At 30.3% G+C, this 20,514-nt stretch overlaps 1 protein-coding gene across 1 annotated transcript in view; it reads left to right on the plus strand.

Annotated features, from left to right (window-relative positions):
- Positions 1 to 20,514, plus strand: part of LOC122724655 — a 30,320-nt gene that overhangs the window by 5,334 nt on the left and 4,472 nt on the right. Inside the window, exon 5 of the mRNA XM_043960316.1 lies at positions 19,499 to 20,153. Coding sequence (XP_043816251.1) covers positions 19,499 to 20,153 — 655 coding nt within the window. The remainder of the gene's footprint in view (positions 1 to 19,498; positions 20,154 to 20,514) is intronic.

Below are 20,514 nucleotides of genomic sequence, written 5' to 3' on the forward strand. Positions count from 1 at the left end.
ATAAGCTTAAAATTTTCTAATCTTCATTTCCTTTCCTTTTAGAGTTTTCACTCTTCCCTTTCACTTCTTCTTCATGAAAAATAAACAAATAAATCATATTAATGCAATATTCTTCATAAATATTCACATAAAAATGATAAAAAAATATTCCTATATCAAAACTCTTAACATACCTTTAAAATTTTCAACACTTTGTTATTATTCGCTCTCCCTCAACCTTGAATTTTCTCTTTAATTTATCTTTTTTTTTTTCAAATTCTACTTTGAAAAGGTGTTGGGAGAAAATTGATAATTGATTGGAAGTGGAAATTTGAAGAAATTTGGTGTAGAAGAGAAAAGATGGAGAATGAAATTTTTTTTTTTGGTTCACGGCAAATGAAGGAGAATTGAAGAAGATGGGTTCTTCTTCTAGTCTTTTCTTCTTCTTCTTGTTTTTTTTTTTTAATTTATTTGATTAAGTGGCTAGCAAAGTGTCATTTGTCTTTAAATTAAAATTTAATTTATCTTCTTTTTTTTTTCTTTCTCCCTTTTTTTCTTTCTTATTCTTTTTTTTATTATTATTTATTCATTTATTTATTTTTTATTTATTTTTATTTTATTTTATTTTTTTTGGATGTTACAAGAAATGAGTTCCGAAGATCCCAAAAGCTATAACTCGAAAAACAAGACTCGATTCTTCAAGACGGAAAGTAAAACTCATGAATTTCTAGAAGATTTGAAGAAAATTTAAACAAAAATCATCGAAAGGTCTTAGACTTACCTCTTTTTTTCGGAAGAAGAGAGAACAATTTCTCAAAATCGGGTTGGAGGTCTTTTATAGCTGGGTCTGCCAGTTAGTGTTCAGCGGTCGAATATGAGAGGTTCGGCGGCCAAACCTTGATAATTTGGAAATCATATATTTTTTTAATATATTTTAAAAATGCTTCAAATTCATTTTATAAAAATTTGTTTTACCCAACTAAAAATTATGATTTCGAGATTCTGAATTTCAAGATTATGAATTTCAATGAAGATTTCGTCGAAAAATTGAAATTTCGATATTAGAATTTAGCTAGGTATTACAACTATTTTTAAATTAGTATTTTAATATTAAAATACTAATTGATGATAGTCGGGCTCCAAGCGCCCAGACCTTGGCGAAGTCGGAGATAGAAGGACTGGGCCTAAGCTCCAGGAGGGCCTAATATGCGGCTCTAAGCCACGTATGGGATTAGGGTCAGTTTAGACAAATCGGGCTAGCCCCGAATACCCATTCCCCCTCATGGTAACACAGACCCCGTAATGTCCGAGATCGTGTCCAGGTGGCATAGAGAGAATTAAATAGCCGTGTAACGCCCCGGAAATCCGGACCGCTACCGGCGCTAGGATCCGGGTAGACTTAAGGCCGCCGGGACCCGTAGCAAGCCTGACATGTAACCTGTAAACCTGTATAATCCCATACATGATCAACAACATGCATAAAAATTAAAACTTTCCTTCATACATACTGTCATCAACTAACTCAACCTGTGCATACTCTGATCATATACATAACATAGTCCCTCTGTGGGATCTCATCAGGCCTTAAAGGCAAACAACCTGTGTTGAGTTAGTTTACATAAACATCATAACATAAGATCATGTATATACAAAGGGATTAACAATATTTTATGGTCAAGCACAACTCTATCCTCAATAACCTCATTACATAAAATCCTGAATATTTTTACATTTCACCATAATACAATTGTCATGTCCACAAACTAACTATTACATACATATGACTTTTTCTCGTCTTGCCTTCTCTATCTATCCCGTACCTGCAAACCTGGGGGTTAGGGGAGAGGGGTGAGCTAGATGCCCAGTGAGTAGAACTGTAAAAAAAATATTTAAAATATGCTATCATGAAATGCGTCACTGCACAAATAAATCACATCACGGATGGACTGATTCAAAAATCCCTCAACTCCATGCCCGGCCCTATTATGGGCACCACAGGACTTCGTATTGCCCGGCCCTATTATGGGCACCACAGGACTTCGTACTCGGAGTTATTGCCCGGCCCTATTATGGGCACCACAGGTCTTCGTATTGCCCGGCCCTATTATGGGCACCACAGGACTTCGTATATAGAAGGCTAATGAATCATCCTAATGTCCATCCACTATCATCTATCACAACAATACAATGCGGCATAGTCGTGAATTCTAATGCAAACAACCTATAATATGATCATGATGCATGGAGCATGATAAAAGCATTTCATTTCTTAATTTAAAAGGTTAAGCTTAGTTCCACTCACCTCTGGCTGACTCTGACAAACTCTGCAGCAGCTGGCTCACTGCTGGGGTCCTTGGTTCCTCGGGTCCGAACCTACACAGGTGGACTCCAATGAGGGACCAAACATGCATAAACATAACTCTAATATATTCCCCAAAAACCCCCTAAAACATCCTAAAAATATCACATAGAGATATGCATGAAGTGGCTGAACAGGGCACTTTCGGCGGCACCTTCGGCGGCCGAAAGTCCTGGACAGAGACGAAACTCAGGTAGGTTCGGCGGCACCTTCGGCGGCCGAAAGTCCCAGACAGAGACGAAAGTCTCTTTTCGGGGGCAACTTCGGCAGCCGAAAGGCCTGCCTCCCCAACCATGTTCGGCGGCCGAAAGTGCCTTCGGCTGCCGAACCTGGTTTCTGCCAAAGGGCAGAAACTCGGTTCCTTTGTGCATTTTTGCCTCCAAACTCACCACTCATGCATATATCTCAACCAAATCATGCATACAAGTTCCTAGGGGCCTCAAAACATCAAATACCCCAACTACAACACTTCAAACATACTCAAACATGTCACATTGTTCATAAATCACATAAAACCTAACATTTACTTAAAAACTCATACAACCCTATACATGCCATTCTACCCCATAAAATCACTTAAAACTTACTTAAAACATACATGGGGCTTAAGATCGGCTCTTACCTCTTGAAGATCGAGAGAGAGACGACCTAAACTCGGAGATCCAAGCAAATGAGCTCCTGAGTTCCCAAAGCTCCAAAACTTGGTTTAAAAGCTCAAAACCTTCAATGCAAGCTTAAAACGCAAGAAAAATGGTAGAGATTTGGAGGAAGAACACAAGAGTTGAAAAAGGGAGGTCGGAAGCTTGCTGTGGCCGAAAATGGGAGAAAGCTCGCCCATTTCGGCTAAGTGCCCCTTTTATAGGTGGCTGGCCAGGCCACGTTCGGGGGCCGAATGTGCCTCCGCATCCATGCAAATGTTCGGCGGCCGAACTTGACTTTCGGCGGCCGAACCTGGACTGCCCTCACTCATGCTTTCGGGGGCCTAACGTGCCTCCAAAACGCATGCATGTTCGGCGGCCGAACTTGACTTTCGGCGGCCGAACCTGGGTTTTCCTCCAATGCTATTTTCATGCAAAAACTCATTAAATTTTCATACTTAGAACATTAAAATTCATGAAAACATTTTATAAAACATGTCTTTACCCTTCTAGAAGTTCCCGACATCCGAAATTCCACCGGACGGTAGGAATTCCGATACCGGAGTCTAGCCGGGTATTACATTCTCCCCCCCTTAAGAACATTCGTCCCCGAATGTTCCTCAACTAGTACATGCATAGTAAAATAACATAACATACATATAACACATGGGGACTAACCTTAAAAGAGGTGGGGATATTGCTGGAGCATGGACTCCCGTGTCTCCCAAGTGCATTCTTGCAAGTTGTGGTGGTTCCACAGGACTTTCACCATCGGGATTTCCTTGTTTCTTAACTTTCTGATCTGGGTGTCTATGATCCGTACTGGCTGTTCAACATAGGTGAGATCCTCTTGGACCTCCACATCAGGCTCACTAAGAACCTTGCTCGGATCTGACACAAACTTCCTCAACATTGAAACATGGAAAACCGGATGGATTCTCTCCATCGAAGCAGGTAAATCCAGCTTGTACGACACATTCCCAATCTTTTGCAAGATTTCAAAGGGTCCGATGTATCGTGGGGCTAGTTTACCTTTCTTCCCGAAGCGAACCACTCCCTTCATTGGAGACACCTTGAGCAATACCAGATCCCCCTCCTGAAACTCTAACTGATTTCCGGGGCGTTACAAGCCGCCTGATGAATAAAATAATGACGTCGTATATCCGTACGTTCTGCCAACGTGACGGTGGCGGGAAGGTACAGGTACGAAACGACGGTTATGCATCGCTAAAAGACAAAAAAGAAAGGGAGTAAAGGAATACGCAAGGAAAATAGAAACCAAGCTTACCGAAATATACTCGGAGGTTAAACCCATTCTTGGATCTCAGACATTAATTGGCGCCGCCTGTGGGGACGAAGGAGATCTTTTCATCACCAGAGTTTTTATTCCTATTCACCCACTAAGATCCACAAGGCCAATCACGGCGAAAACTATACAGGAATCACCTCAAATGACTTGAGCTCGACTCAGGAAGGTTCACAGTTCTCATTCTCTAGCCCAATCCAAGTAAATCAACCACCCTTGTTGCTCAATCCTTTGCCAAGCTCAACCGAGACCCTCCATCGAACCTCCTTGTCCGACCAAGAAGTATAAAGCATGGCTCTCCAGTTACAAAATATTGTCCACTAGCTAAGCCAAATATTACAGCAAAGAGGGCTTAGTACTCCATTGAGCATACCACCCATAGCAGAAGGACTCAATCTTAATAGGTCCTAACCCACATTGAACTACCAAATCCCTCAACAAAGTAGTAGAAGGATAGAAGGTGGAGATGGGGAGGCAAGTCGAAGAAATGAGCCAGCAGCCCGAGCAAGAGGTAGGATAGCGAGGGAGCTCATTGAAAATGATGGGCAGAGAGCTACTCTTTTGAGCCCGCGGAGAGGTCAGAAAGTGAAGAGCTAAAAAGATGTTATCGCCTAGAAAAGAGGTCTAGAAAGGAAAACACTAATGTAGATCAGAAGTTAGAAAGGTTGAAGGAGCAACTGTTGATGGAGCTAGGGGCCCGAGATAATAATAGTCCCCTGCTGCAAACTTCATCACCGTTTGTACAACGGATTCAACAAGAGACAATACTGAAGCAGTTCATGATGCCAACCTTAGCAGCCTATGACGGGATGGAAAACCCCGAGAGTATATTTTAAACTATAAGACATTTATGGAGTTGTAAACTCATTCGGACACCTTAATGTGCCAGGTCTTTTCGACCACCCTAACATAACCAGCTCAGGCGTGGTTTAACAACTTGGAGTCAGGGAGCATAAGGAATTTTATAGACTTGGCCAACGTATTTATCAGCAGATTCATTGCTGGGGTTCGTGCGGAGAGAAAGATGAGCTACTTAGAGACCGTCCGACAAAGGAGTAATGAATTTCTGAGAGAATATGTTGTTAGGTTCAACTCGGAAGTTTTGCAGATACCCGAACTGGATGAATGAAGGGCTGTTGAGGCCATACAGAAATGTACGACCTCTTCGAAATTCTTTGGATCGCTATGCAGAAAGCCACCCACTACCTTATTATAATTAATGAAGAGAGCTGAAAAGTACATAAGGTAGGATGAAACCTTAACAACCAGCCAATTTGCTCAAGATGACAGAGACAGAGGAAGAGCATGATATGACAGAAGAGAAAAAGGGTACATGCACCCATTCCCCCTCATGGCAAAATAGATCCCGTGATGTCTGAAATCGTGTCTAAATAGTGCAGAGAGAATAAAATAACCATCTAATGAAAGAGAAAATGTCATATGTACTGCCAGCGTGACGGTGGCAAAAGAGTACATGTACGGAACAACGATTATACATCGCTAAAAAATAAAAAGATAAAAAATAAAAAGATACGTAAGAAAAATAGAAATCAAACATACCAAAATATACTTGGAGTTTAAATCTCATACCTCATTAATAATAATAATAATAATAATAATAAATTATTTTATTTTAATTGAAAAATTTTTATGTTTCATCATAAAGGTTGAATTCTACAAAATGAATTGCAAGTCTCGAATTAAAAGTGTACCGACCATTGAATCCATGTAGAATAACAACCAATGTTTATAAAAAAAATTCACGTGTTAATTGAACTTGTTAAAAAAGACAACTTTAATATTTGTTTTTTCTGATCATTAAACACCATCATCTTCTAATTACGCCTTCCTAAGCTCCCAACGGGACAAGCGAACAAGGGGATATGAAATAAATTTTATGTAATTCGTGCAATAAATTTTATTTCACATTTTCATAAAATACACCTTACTCGTTTTTTATTAAATTTGTATAATTAATGTTATTTTTTTATCTATAAAAATAAAGTATATTATTAATTAAGTTAATAAGTAAATTATCATTTAAAGAAAAAAAAAACATATAATTTGATATAAGATTAAAAAAAAAAGAAAAATAAACATAGTGGTATATATCGAATAATAGTAATTAATGACATAATAATAAATAATACATTGTTGTCTCTAGTTAATATACCTTTATTTCAATAAGATTTTACTTTTATTTTTCATGAATTAAACAAAATAATAATTAATATAATTAAAGGAACAAATTTTTTTTATACGTTTTCTAATAACCATCTAAACAGCCCATATTATTAAAAAAAAAAAAAAAATCGATCACTTATGTAATTATTAATCCACCTCCACTTCACTTAATTGTGAATTTAAGCGAATGAATTGGACAAGGGTTTTACTCTTTCCTTAAATAAATTATAATTTTAAAAATTATTTACATTATTTAAATTGGACAAGGGTCACGAAAGCTGGTGTTGACTTAGCACTGTCCTCGGCGGCATTTAGCAAGTCGTTATCTGGGGCAGAAGATAGGTCCTACACCACCTTCTTTCCCTTATCAGCAGGAGGGGAAGGAACCGCCTCCATGGGCTCTAAAGTCCTAGTGCGCTTAGCAGTTCGGCCCTCCATGGTGATAGCCCCCATTGCCCTAATAGGGAAACGTCCAAAGAAGGAGACCTGATGCCCTCCTCGGAGTTGCTATCCACTGAATCATTAAACACCATGGGCTCCTTGGGGATTTCCTTTGGAGCGAAGGGAGCTTTAGAAGAGGCTGGTGTCTTGGTTGGGACCGACGTCCTGGAGGCTATAGAATGACAACCCCCCAACACTAGCACCAAAGCCAAAGAGGGTGTGGGGGTACGAGAAGAGAGGCGAGTTGACGATGCGGAAGTTGCGGCTTGGAAAACATCCCAGTCACATCGGCGATAAACTTATTAGCCTTGAAAGCGGCCAAAGTCTCCTTCATGCTCTCCCTAGACAAGTTGAAGGTCTTGGGGAGCTTAATAGTACCCATTGGCATGTCGGAAGCTAAAAAGAAAAAATCAGTGCAATTAGAGCCTAAAATAATAAAAGAAGAACGTGAAAGGGAAAAAATCAAAAGGTACCATCTTCCTAGAAGTTTCGTAGGTTAGACATGTATATACAGTTCTCGACATCATATTTCTTCTTTATAGAAGTCAGTCGAAGAAGACAGATTTGATCTATTAGGGTTAACCTAAGGAATTCGTTATATCTCCGAGGAATCTCCCCCTAGGTAAAGTCAATGTCCCAGTTAATCCCCAAGCTTTCCTTCAGCTCGATGACAACAAACTATTCTGCTCAACCCTTAATGGAATTCTTATACCTCGTAAATATTGACAATGTAGCTTGGAGACCAAAATAATAAAACCCATAGTTAGATCTAACCAAATGGAAGAAGGTATAAAACAACTCAAGGAAAGGGGCAAAATCCCAACACAAGCAAATAGACTCAAAACAGCACATAAATAAGATGGAGTTGAGAGATAACATTGGAAAGATCACTCTAAAGTGACAAAAGGCCTTGATGAAAAAGGGAGTAAACGAAAAAGTAAGACCGAACTCGTGCTGCTTTACAAAAAAAACCAAATTACGCTCTTGTTGAGTATATACCAGGCCTACCTGCAGTGGGTTAAGAAGAACTATACGCTTATTGGGAAGGGAACCCCAATTTTGAAGATTGTGGTATCAGCAAGGTCGCGAGAAAAATAGTGGAAGAAAGAAGGAATGATAAAATATATCAGACCGACCACCTTAGAAATCCTAGTAGAAGCCATGAGAGGAGTAAGATATATCTCAGATCGAAAAATTGGAGATTACAGAGAAGAGAAAGAGCAAGATAGTAGAAGTAGCGTAAGAGGCAGAGTAACGAGCGAAAGCAAAAGCATAAGTTTGAAATGGGAAAAAACAGAGAAGAGGCGTTTTGACAGAATGTTTCTAGAGCCACATGGTAATAATTAGAATCTCAAAATTTACCCTCTCATTAATCGTGTAATAATTAATGAGTGGATAAAGAGACACTTGATGACGGTCAGACTCTAAGCGCCTGGACCTTGGCCAAGCCCAAGCTAGAAGGACTAGGTATAAGCTCCATGAGGCCTCAATATGCGGCTCTAAGCCATGTATGGGATCGTGGTCGGTCTAGACAAACTGGGCTGGACACGAATCTGTCCTTAGAATCCTGGCCCCGAATACCAATTTCCCCTCATGGTAAAACATACCTCATAATACCCGAAATCCTATTTAGGTGGCTCAGAGAGAATTAAATAACTACTTGACGAAAGAGAAAATGACATTATATGTCCATACGTACTACCAACGTGACGGTAGCATGAAAATACATATACTGAACTGCGATTATGTATCGCTAAAAGATAAAAGAGAAAGGAAATATCAAAATATACTTGGAGTTTAAACTCATTTTTAAATGTCAGATATCATTAATAATAATAATAATAAATTACTTTATTTTAATTGAAAAATTTTAATGTTTCATCATAAAGGTTGAATTCTTCAAAATGAATTGCAACTCTAAAATTAAAAGTGTACCGACCATTGAATCCATGTAGAATAATAACCAATATTTATGAAAAAAAATTCACGTGTTTAATGAACTTGTTAAAAAAAGACAACTTTAATATATATATATTTTTTTCTGTTCATTAAACACCATCATCTTCTAATTACGCCTGCCCAAGCTCCCAATCGGACAAGCGAACAAGGAGATATGAAATAAATTTTATGTAATTCGTGCAATAAATTTTATTTCACATTTTCAAAAAATACACCTTACTCGTTTTTTATTAAATTTGTATAATTAATGTTATTTTTTTATGTATAAAAATAAAGTATATTATTAATTAAGTTAATAAGTAAATTATCATTTAAAGAAAAAAAAACATGTAATTCGATATAAGATTAAAAAAAAAGAAAAATAAACATAGTGGTATATATCGAATAATAGTAATTAATGACATAATAATAAATAATACATTGCTGTCTCTAGTTAATATACCTTTATTTCAATAAGATTTTACTTTTATTTTTCATGAATTAAATAAAATAATAATTAATATAATTAAATTAACAAATTTTATTTATACGTTTTCTAATAAACATCTAAACAACCCATATTATTAAAAAAAAAAACAAAGAATCGATCACCTATGTAATTATTAATCCACCTCCACTTCACTTAAGTGTGAATTTAAGCGAATGAATTGGACAAGGGTTTTACCCTTTTCTTAAGTAAATTAAAATTTTAAAAATTATTTACATTATTTAAATTTACAAAAATATCAATGTAATTTTATCGGTATTTTATTTTAAAATGTATGTTTAATTTGTTTTTATTTTAAAGTTTATGTTTAATTTGTATTAATATATGTAATATCATGTAGTTTGATAATTTTTAAGTCTCATCATAAATATGAATATGAAAATCACATTATGATTTATTAATTTAATATAAATTAAATTACAAAATTTATAATAAAAATGAAATAATATAATATTTTTTATATTTTTTAATTAATTATTATATTTTTCATATTACATTAATAATTTTTAATAATATTATACGATTGTTTCTGTTTATTAACGGTACGATACTACAAGTATTACAAGGTATGATATTACAAGTATTACATTAACACAAATTGAAGTATGAGTGAGAATGAATGAAATTTCATGATATTTTATATATTTTTTTAAAATTATATCAAATTAATTGATGAATTAGCATGAAGATGTTTTGTTCATCTCCAAAAGCAGGTGAGGCTCCGGAGACGATGGAGGCAATTCAATTTACTTTTCAAGTATCATCATGAATATGAACATTGATTTTTTCAATTAATTATAATTATAGTTAAATTGATTAAATTAAATTAAATTTAAAAAATTAGTAATAAATTATAATATAAATTTTAAGTTCTATTTGATTAATAAATAGTTTCTAGATATATAATAATATTTTTTTATTAATTTCATTATTTATTATTTATTTTTACTTTTATATAATATAATAAATTATTAATAAAAAACTTAAAATATGGAAAAACATAAAAATTTATAATTTAAAATATATAATATTTTATTTTATTTAAAATATTATTAATAAAAATAAAAATTTTCAAATATAAAAAAATATACACATATAAATATAAAATATATTTAATTTTAATATAAAATTTAAATTAAAAGATTATATTTTATTAATAATATAAAATTTTAAAAATTATATTATAATTTATTATTAATTTTTTAAATTCAATTTAATTTTTTAGTTAAAATAGTGATAAATTAAAAATATTTAGTTTTATTATATAACATTTAAAATATTAAATATAAATGTAAATTGTTATAAATATTTAAATTTTTGTATTCTATATTTTTATTAAATATAATAAAGTTTATGAATATTTTAAAAATGCTTTACTCATTAAAAAAATATTTAATAAAATATTTCAATCACTAAAACGTCACTCGCCTAGACTAGACGTATATAAAAAATGGAGGGAGTAATAATGATTTAATTTACTGGAAACTCGAAAGCCGAGATCTTGGTTATGCGTTGCGTACAGTTTTGGTGAGTACCAACTCCCAAACCCAAAAAGAGTTGGTGCATTTTTCATGCGTCCAAGTTTGGCACGTGCTTTCTCTTTTTTGTTTTTTTTTCTTTTGAGAATTTTGTCGTTTTCGGTTTTACTTTTGTTACGTGGCATCTGAAGGTAAGTACTGTAGGTGCGATACAGGGACTAGGTTCTCTGCATTGTAGACCATGCAATAGCTTTGTGCAGTTCTTTTCTTTTTCACTCTTCTTGACCTCGATCAAATTAAGAAAATTAAAAAATATTATATAATATTATTTTAAAATACAATTAAATATAAATTTTAAAATAAAAAATTGACAAAATTATAATTTTTCTTTATTAGAAAGTGGTGTTAAAAAATTTATTTACTTCTTTAATGTTGAATTAAAATTTATTTATTCAAAAATGTGCTTTCAGTCACATGTGAGTATAAACCACGTCTCACTTTTTTTTTTTTTAAGTCAATCGTCATTGTTCATTTTTTTTTTCTTTTTTTATATTTTACTTTAATTCTTACATTGATTTTTTTTTCTTTTTAATTTAAATATTAAAATAAAAATATTTAATATTCATCATACAGCAATTCCCTAAAATTATATTATTATAAATTATATGTGTAACTGTAGATTTCTACCAATATATGCTATAAAATATAACGCATACATTTGTATTTAAATAATTTATTAATAAAATAAAATAAAATAAAAATTTATTAATAAATATCTTGACTCAAATATATAATAAATTATTAGTAAAAATGACCGTCATTAAATTGCAGTCTGTTTATGTATTTTATTTGTTTTATTAAGTTACTATTGAATTTTAATTATATTAAAATTTATTCTTAAATATCAAGTTCTCTAATAACTTACCATCTCTATTCAATTTTCATAAGATTTATACTTTTTATGTATGAAATTGTTTATTTTTTAGATTACTTCTAAAATATATATTAAAATTTTTATAATAAAATTTAATTTCATCATTGGTATTTGAAAATTTTATTATTTAATATTTATGTCTATAATATATAACTGTAAGAATAGAGAAGAGGAATAATAGTTTCGTCAAAAATTATCTTTATTTAAATATAATAATCACACATTTAAATTTTAATATGTTTTTTATTTTCAAATTTTAATTTAATTAGATAATTATATTAGTGTTTTATTTAAACTCAAATAAAGACTTATATTTAATATTTAATCTAAATTGTTGCACACATAAAGTAAATCTGAAAAATTTTAAATTTTACTTTTTCAGTATCTAATTTTTATTTAAAAAAAAAACTTAAATTGTTAATGATTTAATTATATTAATAGTTATTTCTACTCAAATAAAATTGTTAAAACTAACCAAAATAATAAAACATCAAATTTGAAGAAATCATAAAAATAATGTTTTTAGTGAGTATACTTGAATTCATTATTAATAATAAAATTAACGATGATATTACAAAAAAAAAAAACAAAAATTTATCGCCATAATGCATCTTTAAAATTTTTAACGACATATTTTATATTTGAAACTAATAATTTTTAACAACAAGTATTCTATTGGACAAAATAAATTTGTATAAAATTTATATTTTAATATTGTTATTTTATTATTTTGAAATAATTTTAACCTTTTAATTTCTATTTATAATAATTTTTTAAAAAAATTTTAGTCCTGAATATTATCATTATTAACAAGTCAGTCCTTACATTTTTAGAAATCTATTAAAACGTTCTTATATTTTATCTTCGTCAATGAAACCGTTATTCTGCCATTTTTACATTAAAAATAGATTTAAAAAATTAGAGATAATATTTTTAAAATATAATTTTACTCTCAAATAAAATTTTTTATGTAGTTATTTATTATTACTATTATTAACGAGTCATTCTTTATATTTTCAGAAAGGAAAATTTACTTTTTAGTCCCTGAGATTTAACGTAATTAACACTTTTATCGCTTTATTTTGGCGACCCAACACTTAAGTCCCTCACTTTCTCTTCCGTCCAAATTCGTAGTCCTTCCGTCCATTTAAACCGTTTGGTCAAAAAGTCAAAGGTGAGATGTGATAATTTTTTTCAAAAATACCCTTCTTTCAATGTGAAATTCCAGAAGAAGAAGAAGAAGAAGAAGAAGAAGAAGAAGAAGAAGAAGAAGAAGAAGAAAGAAGAAGAAGAAGAAGAAGAAGAAGAAAGAAGAAGAAGAAGAAGAAGAAGAAGAAGAAGAAGCTGCTGCAGAAAGAGTAGGAAGAAGAAGAAGAAGAAGAAAGAGTAGGAAGAAGAAGAAAGAAGAAGAAGAAGAAGAAAGAAGAAGAAGAAGAAGAAGAAGAAGAAGAAGAAGAAGAAGAAGAAGAAGAAGATGATTAATTTTGTCAATTCACGTGTTCCAAACGGTTATTTTGGATGGAAGGACTACGAAGTTGGACAAAAAAGAAAGTGAGGGACTTAAGTGTTGGGTCGCCAAAATAGAGGGATAGAAGTGTTAATTACGTTAAACCTCAGGAATTACAAAGTAATTTTCCCTTTCAGAAATCTATTAAAGCATATTTATTATTTTTTTATCAATAAAATAGTCTCTTCGTTTTTCAAAAAGAATAAAAAAAAAAAGAAGATGATGATGATAAAAAAGAAGAAAAATGAAGAAAAAAAATAAAAAGAAATGATGATAAAGAAAAATCACCTCCTTCTCTTTCTTAAAGAAGAATAATAAAAAAAAATCGAAGAAGAATCAAAGAATAAGAAGAACCAAAGAAGAAGAAGGGGATGATAGATAAAATAACTATTATGTTGATAAAAAATAAAAGATAAAAATGTTTTAATAAATTTATAAAAATATAAAAATAATAGCAATGTCTAGAAATTAAATGATAAATCTCCGTTATTAAAATTATAATACTATTAAAATAAATAATTATTAACATTTTTTAATAAAAGTATAGCTTTACAAATAATAATATTTTATTACATTAAAAAATTATAAATAAAATAATTAATAATAAAAAATTATTCATACTTTTTACATTATAAATGACTAAATTTAAATTCAATAATTTTATGTAAAAAAAGTATTGATTTTAATATTTTTATTATATGAAGATAAAATTAATTGTTAATATATTATTTATTTTGCCTCTATTTTATACTTGTATTATAATATTTTTCAAAAAAAAAAACATATACCTAATAATTTAATTATATAAGAAGTATGGATGTAGTTATATAAATAAAAGTATTGTATCTAATCATACCATTTATAATGTTTTACAATATGAAATTAAAAGGATAAATAGTATAAATTTGATGGAAATTAATTTAATAAGATAAAATTAGTTTTATATTTAAATCCAAACTGGTTAAATAATTTTTTAATACTTAAATTCTATTTAATTAATTTTTTTATTACAATATAAAATGAACTTGTATAAAAGTAATTAATTAAAAAAATAAGAAATTCTTATTAAAAATGCATAAAAACTAAATTTGATTTTAATTATAATAATTAATAAATAACTATCATTTATAATTTATTTTTATTACAATAAATAATAAATAACTAAATTTGATTTTCTACTAACAATAAATTTTCTATATTTTTATTATTTAATTTAATTTTAGTATTTATATAAAGTTTACTTATATAAAGTTAAAAATCATAGTTCTCTTTATTGAAATAGTATTGGAAATAAGATTCTAAAAAAATAAAAAATTATAAAAAATTATCAATTTAAGTAAAAAATTGTTATTTTAAAATATAACTTTATAATAAATATAAAAAGAATAAAGAGGGATGGACCATGGATTACTAAAACCATCATTTACATTTTAATTATGAAATTATTAATTAATCTAATTTAATGAGTAAACATATAAAATAATATTTATAGTTTACTCCTTATATAATTTATTTCCATTATGATTTAAATACAAATAAGATTATAAAATTTAATTTATGTAAACTCTAATAATAATAACAAATATTTTGTATTATTATATTATTAAATTTGATTTTATTACAATAATTAATAATTTTCTCTCTAAATTTTTGTCATTATAAACATTTTTTGCCTTTTATTTATTTTATTTTTAACATTTTTATTCTTTCTTAGTCACAATTCTTTTAACTGGTCAACTTTTTTGAAAAGATAAATCAAATAATTTATTTATTTTTAAAAAATATTAAATATTAATTAAATATTAAATATGAAAGAGAAACTGCATATATATGTTTAATTTAAATATATAAATTTATTATTGCAAATGAAATGAATTTTTGTATTATTTAAATAAAAATTAAATATATTTTTACTGCTATAACTACTAAACTGTACTTCTAAAAACATATACTTTTAAAAACATAAAAACAAAAGTATAATTTTTTTCATAGAGATTTACAATTTAGTCTCTGTATATTATCATTATTAACAAGTCAATTGTTATTTTTTAAAAATTTATTAAAACGTTCTTATATTTTTTCTCTGTTAACGAAATAGTCTTTTCGTCTATTTTTATCATTACAAATATATGAAAAGACCAAATTTTTCTATTTTTTTCCCTCCTCCTTTTCCTCCTTGTTTTTCATTGATTCTTCCTCCTCCTCTTCTTCTTCTTTGGTTCTTCTTTTTCTTTTTTCTTTTTTTTTTTTTTAAATTTTAAATTTTTCTTTTTATTCTTTTTTTTAAAGAGAAAGAGGAAGATGAGAAAGAGGAGAATGAGATTCTTCTTCTTTTTCTTTTTCTTTTTCTTCTTCATTATCATTTTCTTCTTCATTATCTTCTTCTTCTTCATTATCATCTTCATCATCTTCTTCTTCTTCTCTTTCATCATCTTTTTCTTCTTTTTTAAGGAGGAGGAGGGACTATTTTGTTAATGAAAAGAAATGATAAAGACATTTTAATAGATATAAAAAAAGATAAGGATATTTTAATAAATATGAGAAAATATAAGGATATTTTAATATATTTCTAAAAATATAGGGACTGACTTGTTAATAATAGCAATATCTAAAAACTAAATAAGAAATTTTATTTGAGGATAAAATTAGATTTTAAAAATTTTATCTCTCATTCTTTATTTAATTTTAACAGAAAAAAGAATACAAAGACTATTTCATTGACAAAACAAAAATAAAAATATTTTAATAAATTTTTAAAAATATAGCAACTAACTTATTAATAGTATGAAAATACTTAGCGACTAAATCATAAATTTCTCTTTCCTTTATTTTTTTATAATGATAATTTTGATTTTTTTTAACCAATTGAGATTTGGTCACGTGAGAGTACCGACCACCACGAATAAGTTATATTTGATACTAAGGAATTTCTTTATTTTATAAAATTTTTGAATCCACACTATATGCTGTGAAATAAATAAATTGCTAAGTGTCTCTCCCTACATGGCTTAAGAAAATTGGAAAAGATCAGCTTGAAAGGTAGGGATGTGCAATCGGTCGGTTCGGTTCCGAATCGAACCGAACCGATAAAACCGAAAACTAAATTATTAAAATTTTAAAAACCGAAAAAACTGATTTTGAAAATATAATCGAACCGATAAAAATCGGTTCGGTTCGGTTCGGTTCAAACCGAAATCTGCAAATTTTTTTTAAAATTTTTTATTTCTAATTTCAACCAAAATGAAGAACCCAAACAACTTATAACACAAAGCTGCACATAAACACAACAGAAAAGGTGCATCCATATTCCATGATCCATTAAAATACCTTCTCAATCTCAAAGAAGTTTAAGCATTATTGGTTGTCAGAAAATAAAAATAAAAATGAAAATCACATGCATCATAAAACAGTTCAATCACCAACCACTGAAGTTGCTAAACCCCTACAGAAAAAGCTTAAAATTTATATATTGAACCTAATTTTACAACACCACACAAGAATAAAAAAAAAAAATAGAAACTTCACATTTAGAATGAGGAGGACAGACCTACCTCAAATTAATAAGCCAACCGAAGAGATCACTGAAAGAGGACAGTAGACAGTCGGCGGCGACACTCAGCAAAATCGACAGGAAAGAGGTTGATGGTCGACGATCGACGTGAAAGAGAAAGAGATTAATGGGATTTGATGATTGATTTGTTAGGGATTCGACTATGAGAGTGTGGAGACTGGAGAGGCCAGGGGGAGGATTCTGGGGGAGAGAAAAGAATCGGGAGAATAGGGGTTCTGGGGGGAGAGAAGAGAATCGGAGAATAGGGGTTCTGGGGGGAGAGAAGAGAATCGGAGAATCAGGAGATTGGAGCTTGAACGCCTGGGGGCTGGGGCTGAAAGGGATGGAGGGGGTTCTGGGGGGAGAGAAGAGAATCGGGAGAATAGGGGTTCTGGGGGGAGAGAAGAGAATCGGAGCATAGGGAGATTGGAGCTTGAACGCCTAGGGGCTGGGGCCAAAAGGGATGGAGGGGGTTGTTGGGGTGCTGGGTTGGGTAGGATAGGAGAGGTCCGGGTGAGGGCTCGGGTTCGGGCATGGGCTTGGACCTAACCACTAAATCGGTTTGATCGGTTATTTAACATGTTTAAACCGAACCGAACCGAAAATCGAATAATTTTAAATATATTAACCGAACTAAACCGATCATTCTGACTAACCGAACCGATAAACCGAAATCAATCGGTTCGGTTCGATTTTTCGGTTTAGACCGAAATCTGCTCTTCCCTATTGAAAGGGTTCTATAATTTTCCTTTTATCAATAATTATTATCTGACGAATTAATAAATTTAATATAATAATAAAATTAAAGTAAGAATAAATAAAATCAAAATAAAATAATTATAGAAAAGTTAAGTTAACAAAATAATGCATCAAAACATGTATAACATGCCTAACTAATCGAAGTGGACGTGAAAAATTCGGTTAGTTTGTTAAGAGGTTAGTTGTGATAAGTTTGGATTTAAATTTACCGTTATAATACTAATTATTTAGATTTATAATCATAATTAATAATTAATTTTTAACTATAATTTTTATAGAAAAATCAATTCACATATTAATATTTTTATCGACTTTAATCCATAAATTTTATAAAAATTTAATTATTTAATATTTAAATTTTAAATTTTATAAATTATAATTATTTAAAGAATAAAAATAAAACACGCAGATATTTAATATGGTGGTAATATATCTGAGTAAATATGAGAGATCTCAAAATTTTACTCTTCTAATCCCATTTAAAAACAATTAAAAAAATCTAATTAATTTTACAAATTAAATACTTTTAAATTTTACAAACTATATTTTTCATAATAGAAATATTAAAAAAAAGTTAAAATTAAAAATCATAACTCCAATTCTAAAGTTGTAGAAATTTAAAAAGTTAAAAATAAAATAATAAAATAATTTATGCACATTATTTTAACTTATTTTAAAAATGTGGTTAATATTAATTTTATAAAAATTAAAAAGTTATTATACTTGCAATAATTGCGAAAAGTTTAAATAATATGATTGCAAAATTACTGTAAATTATATTACATGCATAAAAATATGGTTAATTTTAATTTTATATAAATTAAAAAAGTTAAAATAAAATAAAAGTAATTTATTTAAGATTTTACATTTTAATAATATAAATAAAAAAATCTAAATAATATTATATAAAATTAACGAAAAACTTAAAAAATTAAGTAAATTGAATAAAATATCTAAATCAATTTGATATTATAATTTAATTAATTTTATTAATTAAAATTAAATTGAATTGGTTGGATTTAATACTCTAAAATTCAATTACCTATTGAGATGAAGGAGCTGAAAGGTTGTATTTTATTTTTTTTAATGATTTTTTTGGTATTTTAAACGAGCAAAAAATGTGTTAAGGCAGGAAATATTACATTTTTAATACCTTACTTAAACAAAATGTGGAGGGTGGAAAAAACGAATGGGAAATAAAATATAAATAAAAAATAAAGAGATTACATTTTTTAAAGAAAAGTGTATTCACTTTCCTTTATTTAAAATAAATAAATAAATCAATCGGTTATCTATATCAATGAATTGTTCATTTCTAAGAAAAAAAAAATCTCCCTAATATATATTAATATTAAAAATTAAATAAAAATAACAAGTAAAATATATATAAAATTATAAACTATGTAATGGTTTATCTCTCCCTCTGTGGTCTCTCTGTGACTCGATACTATCGCATTTTTCTCTTTTTTAAACCTAATTTTTTCTTTTCCATTCCTCCATGGAAGACAATCTGTGTCAAAGGTCGGGATAGCCGAAAGCAATGATCGTTCTGTGTTAGAACTATTGAGAACTCGACAATCCTCGGACAGTTAATGCATTGAAAGATTTGGTTACTAGTTTCAAGCCGGACATTTTATTTTTGATGGAAATAAAAGCTCTTAGTTCTCGTATGGAATTTTTTCATAGTTTTTTATATTTTGATGGTTGCTTCTCAGTCAATAGACAAGGATTGGGAGGAGACATTTCGTTAATGTGGAAGAGTCATGTGTCGATTTCTGTTGTTAGCTTTTCTTCAAATTTTATTGATTCGGTTGTTTCGGAAGGTAATGTTCAATGGAGGTTTACTAATTATTATGGGTTTTCGAAATCGCAACAACGATGTCAGTCTTGAAACCTTATTCGAGCTTTATCTTGTAGAAGTTCTCTTCTGTGGCTTTGTTCGGGAGACTTTAATGATTTATGCTTGAGAGACGAGAAGGAAGGAGGAGCAACTTTGCCAGATTATTTTATACAGGGGTTTAGACAGGCGCTTGAGGATAATAATTTTATTCAAATACCCATTGTTGGCTCTTTCTTCACATGGGAGAAGGGTAGAGAGTCGAATAATCTGATTAGAGAGAAGCTTGATAGAGCCCTTGCTACTGAGGACTGGACTCGTAAATTCACTAATGTTGTCTGCTCGATTGTTCATATTCCTAGATCGGATCACAAACCATTGGTGATTAATACAGCTCCTAAGGATAATAGGGGAGATAGAAGGAGATTTCGATTTGATAATCCATGGTTATGTAATGAGGGTTTGGCTGAGGTTGTTAAAGGAGCTTGGGTTAATTTTATACCACACAACCTTTTGATAAAACATGATGATTTAGTTTCTGCTCTTTCGTTGTGGGGTAGGAGCAGAAATAGAGAGTTTTGGCAAAAAAATAAAACTATACAGAGATTATTGGATAATGGGCCCAGTAATGTTTCTCATGCCTCTTTAAAGGAAGATTGGAATTGTCTTCTTGAGCAGGAAGAAGCTAGACTTAAACAGCAGGCAAAGTGCTTTTATGATACTGATCAGAAGAAGGCAAGGAGATATACTATGAGATTGCATCCCAGGTATTCTTCCTTGATTCTTCCAGCAGAAAAGGAGAGTTTCCACTCTATTGTGGATGCCGCCAGGAAAATGGAAGCAAGTGCCAATATTCAGAGACAGTTAAGGGCACAGGCTTCAGGTTCTAAGGCCCCCAGTTCAGGAACGTCAGGCAGCAAGAGATGGGATAGAGCAAAAGGAACAAAGAGTAAGTTCTGGAGTAAAGTCAAGTCAGGTCTGGGAATGGGTAGTGGCTCAAGCTATGGCGCAAGCAGTCCAGTATGTAGAAGATGTGGGAGACCACATAAGGGAGCTTGTCAGTTGGGATCTTCAGCCTGTTTTAGGTGTGGACAGG

This window comes from Manihot esculenta, chromosome 1 (genome assembly GCF_001659605.2).
Source record: "Manihot esculenta cultivar AM560-2 chromosome 1, M.esculenta_v8, whole genome shotgun sequence".
NCBI classification, from domain to species: domain Eukaryota; kingdom Viridiplantae; phylum Streptophyta; class Magnoliopsida; order Malpighiales; family Euphorbiaceae; genus Manihot; species Manihot esculenta.